The sequence below is a fragment of the Camelina sativa genome, chromosome 15 (genome assembly GCF_000633955.1).
Source record: "Camelina sativa cultivar DH55 chromosome 15, Cs, whole genome shotgun sequence".
Taxonomy (NCBI): Eukaryota; Viridiplantae; Streptophyta; class Magnoliopsida; order Brassicales; family Brassicaceae; genus Camelina; species Camelina sativa.
This window is the reverse complement of record NC_025699.1, coordinates 9,449,830-9,453,729: the sequence shown is the minus strand read 5'-3', so window position 1 is coordinate 9,453,729 and position 3,900 is coordinate 9,449,830. Positions and strand designations below refer to the sequence as shown.

Here is a 3,900-nt window from a genome sequence, read left to right as displayed (position 1 = left end):
AAGAAAAAAGTGTCAGCTTACGGAAAAACAAATATCGGATATGTGAATGTGAAAGAAATGGTATTGGGATGTTTTAGAAACAAACGAGTTAAAATGTATGGTAACCTAAATAAGACTCTTTTCAAAATCTTAATATCTCAGGAGACTATACAAATTAAAAAAAATTCTATCAACGGGCATTTTGGTTATCAAACCTTCTCCACATTGTTGTTGTGCGAAACAGAAAGTAATACCCGAATTTAAGAAGAAAAAAAAAAAAGAGTGAATCCTCTCACAGTGTTCTCAGGATGAGGTTGAGCAGTCTGGGGGAGTTGTTTCGGTCTTGATCACACGGGTATTGTAAGAACCGCAGCTGCCGCATTTATGGTACAACCAATGGAACCGTGTCGTTCCTTTGCGTTCACAGTCATTACATAGAATGTCCTGAAACATTTGTGTATGCGTGTCAATAATTGAAATGACAAAGAGTAAAAGAGATTTTCAAGGAGCAGCAGTTTTTAGTGTTTCTCACCTGACAGCGATTTTTGTATTCTTCTGGGAGTTCTTCTGCAGCTAACAGTGCATCAAGCATACCGAAATAAACCTGTGGAGTTTGCAAAAGAAACAAAAGAGAATATAAGTTCAGTGAACAATATTTGTTGTGATGTGATTTGCATATCACGCTTTTGAAGGGCGGGAATCATCTTACCGCCATATCTCCTAATGATTTTCCACAGATTGGACATGTGTAGTGGCTGCAAGTGTAAGCCTGAAAAAAAAACGGAGTAACAGTAAGTGTATTGATTTAAGGTGATAAATCAAAACAAACGAGTTTAGTAACAGAAAGAGAGATTTCCAAACCTGGAAGCAAGCTGAGTGCATGTAGTGACCACATGGTAAGGCTCTAACTGCTTCACTCGATGTGAAAAGAAACTCGCAGCAGATGGGGCAATTTGTCTCGAGGCTCTTCTCGAGGCACTTGTGGTTTACTAATTTCATCCCCAGGCAACAGTTACATGTCATGCAATGGAAGAAATCAATTCCCAGTCCCTCCCCGACCCGGCAAAGGTTGCAGAATGGACAGTGGTAAACAGCCCTGAAGGCAGATAATAGTTTCCGAAGGTTAGAAAAGCTTCTCAAGTTTGGTTTCTGACAGTGGTAAATTGATACGTTTATGCATCAAACTGTTGGGTTTTTGCTTACCTTTCATCATCGAAAAGTTTGCAAATACTGCAATAGTGCTTTGCCATTGGGAATCCGTCACATGATGGCGTTGTGCAGATGGGGCCAACAGGTTGCACCTTGAGGCACCGCATGCAGAGCATTTCCGTCACCAATTTTCTGTTAAGTGTTCCAGATACAAAATCATATCATTGAGAACAGAAGAAAAAAGAAGGGAGTTGTAATCTAAGCAAGGGAGATTGGCATAAGATCTTACCTATCCATGGAATGGTCGCTAACTTTGTCATGGCAAAACCGACAAGTAAACAACTGATCACAACAGGCAGCTCGAAGCTTGCAGTTACGCTTGTAATGCTCGCATCCATATATCTGCTTCTCAGGATCTCGAAAAGACGGGGAACATCCAAGTTCAACATCCCCATTTAATGCAGTTTCTGTTTCCTTAGGTAATTTTTGCTGAGCCGCAATCCATCGACTGATAAAAGCACCAACAGATAATTTAAATAAATGTCACTCTAGAACAAACAGTATCCAGGTATGAGAGACATGTGAATGAGATTTTAGGTTCACTATAGTTCAGAAGATTGTTCAATCAATGAAGCACACACATATACATACACAGGGGTAAACAAACTGAGGGGATCATTTCGGATTAGGAAACTGGGAAAGACGCACCCCTTATACTCTTCCACTTTGCGGAAAAACATTTCAAGTAATACAGGGAAATGTATTATCTATCGGGGGTTTTAAGTCTGATTCAGGTATGCATGAAAATGTGGAATAAAGGTTCCATGCATGTAAATAGCGAAACAAATCTGACCTGGTCCTCCAATTTTGTACAAGATAATCTTTTCTCCTCGGATCAAGTGTTGAATCCTGATAAACTTTCCTGATTTCAGCCTCTAGTTCGTTCTGATTCATGCGGAAAATATCTTTCCACCCCGGCTTAAATAGTTCACCAGTTTGGTCCAAGATTTCTTGATGATCATTATCTATACGGAAAACGAACTTGACATAAGCAAATCAAACTTGGCACAGAGAAACTACAGCAGCCAGCTTAAGTATGAATTATGAAGTCAAAAGCAGAAACAACTAAGGTTACATTAAACTATCTCGATATTAAGCTGGTGAAATAAAGTTAAGTGACTGCTTTTACCTTTCTGTGGACTAGGTTCGGCTGTTTCTGTTGAGGATGAGTCAGGTGATCCTTTCCAGCACTCATTGAGCCATTCATCGAACATTGTGTTCTTGGTTGCCTGCTTCCAGGTATCCATCATTCTGTTTTGCTCATCTTCAGAAAGGGCAGACGTCACCCATGGTAACATAGACTGAAGAACTTCAGCACCCGTCGTTCCGATTATACGACCCACAATCTTGTCTTGCTCTTGAATGGAGAAGTGTTTGTCAAATAGAGGCCATAGCTCCAGTTCCTCCAAGAAAATGTGCTGATCCAATGTGATTTTAATGGATTTGCACATCCCTTGTAGCTTTGTAGCCAGTTCATTGTACTTCTTCTTGCAGTCACCGTTATCAATATCAGTCTGAACAGTGTCAGTTTGAGCTATGTCAGCCATCATAGAATCACTCTGTAACTTCTCGTGAAGAATTGCAAGTTCCGTAAGGACACTATAAATATCTCCAAACAACTTCTCCTCCTGTTTATGGTCGAGTGTGTAAGAGTGACTGACATTATGAAGCGTCTCCTTTGATTCCAGCGCTGGAAATAGGATATCATCTTCAGCATTACTGTGTGCCTTATAGAAACCCCAGAGTAGGTGAAACCGACCAATGAATTGACGAATAAATGTTTCATCGCAATCAATGAGCTTTCCAGATTCAACATCAAGAAACTCCAGATCTTTGCTAATGGCCTTATGAAACTTGAATATTGTAGCAACTGGCCGCTCGGAATGTCCAGTACCAAAGCTGTTGCTATCCATTTCCCAAATAAAGAGGCTGGAATTAAGAGCGGGCGCAGCAGAATTTAGCGAAGAAGATCTCATAGCTTTCGCTGCTGGAAGAGAACCAAGTTCCAGACAGTTATTGTTGACTCCAAGATCTGGAACACAGCATGACCTACCATTTTCAGATGGCTTGCACCCATTTGCAACTTCTGACGAGTGAGTGGTGGCCTTTTTTTCACAAGACAATACAGCAGTTCGCTTAGCAGGCCTTTCATCCTGATGCTGGCAACACGATTGTATACTCTTACTCGCGCATGGCGCAGACGTACAACCATTACATGACTGAAGGTTGACTTCTTTAATGTTGCTTAGTGTTTTAGCAGGGCATAAACCATTCCCGTTTGGAGACAAGCATTCCCCGGCTTTGCGTCCTTTGCATGCCCAACCAGAGAAAAGAGTAACGAGAGCAACATCCGATTTAGGTGCTGAAACCACAAGGAAACCATGTAATTTTGCAAAACTGTGAGTAACTAATAATTTGAAAAAAGGTTAAAATTCATTATTTTTAAATGTATGGTAGATTGTACACCTCCAGCTTGCAAGTTCCTCAGAAAATTCTTAGCTTCCTCTTCTGTTAATGATGCCGTCAACCATGGCAAAACTCGTTCAATTAGTCTCAATGGCATTATACACAGACTTTGATAGAGAAGTTCTTGTTGTCTTTTAAAGCTGAAGTTCTTTCGTGCAAGGGGTAGCACCTGCAAGCATTATAAGTTAGCCAACATCCTTAATTGGCATCTTGGATCCTCATAGCATATGGTATTGGTATCAACTG

At 40.6% G+C, this 3,900-nt stretch overlaps 1 protein-coding gene across 1 annotated transcript in view; it reads right to left on the bottom strand.

Annotated features, from left to right (window-relative positions):
* The window catches only part of LOC104746197, a 7,621-nt gene continuing 3,739 nt past the window's right edge, over nucleotides 19-3,900 (bottom strand). The window contains exons 6-14 of the mRNA XM_010467616.2: nucleotides 3,655-3,831; nucleotides 2,318-3,550; nucleotides 1,982-2,153; nucleotides 1,418-1,636; nucleotides 1,183-1,320; nucleotides 841-1,075; nucleotides 689-748; nucleotides 512-583; nucleotides 19-423 (exon numbers count right to left, since the gene is read on the bottom strand). Coding sequence (XP_010465918.1) covers nucleotides 283-423; nucleotides 512-583; nucleotides 689-748; nucleotides 841-1,075; nucleotides 1,183-1,320; nucleotides 1,418-1,636; nucleotides 1,982-2,153; nucleotides 2,318-3,550; nucleotides 3,655-3,831 — 2,447 coding nt within the window. The 3' untranslated portion in view covers nucleotides 19-282. The remainder of the gene's footprint in view (nucleotides 424-511; nucleotides 584-688; nucleotides 749-840; nucleotides 1,076-1,182; nucleotides 1,321-1,417; nucleotides 1,637-1,981; nucleotides 2,154-2,317; nucleotides 3,551-3,654; nucleotides 3,832-3,900) is intronic.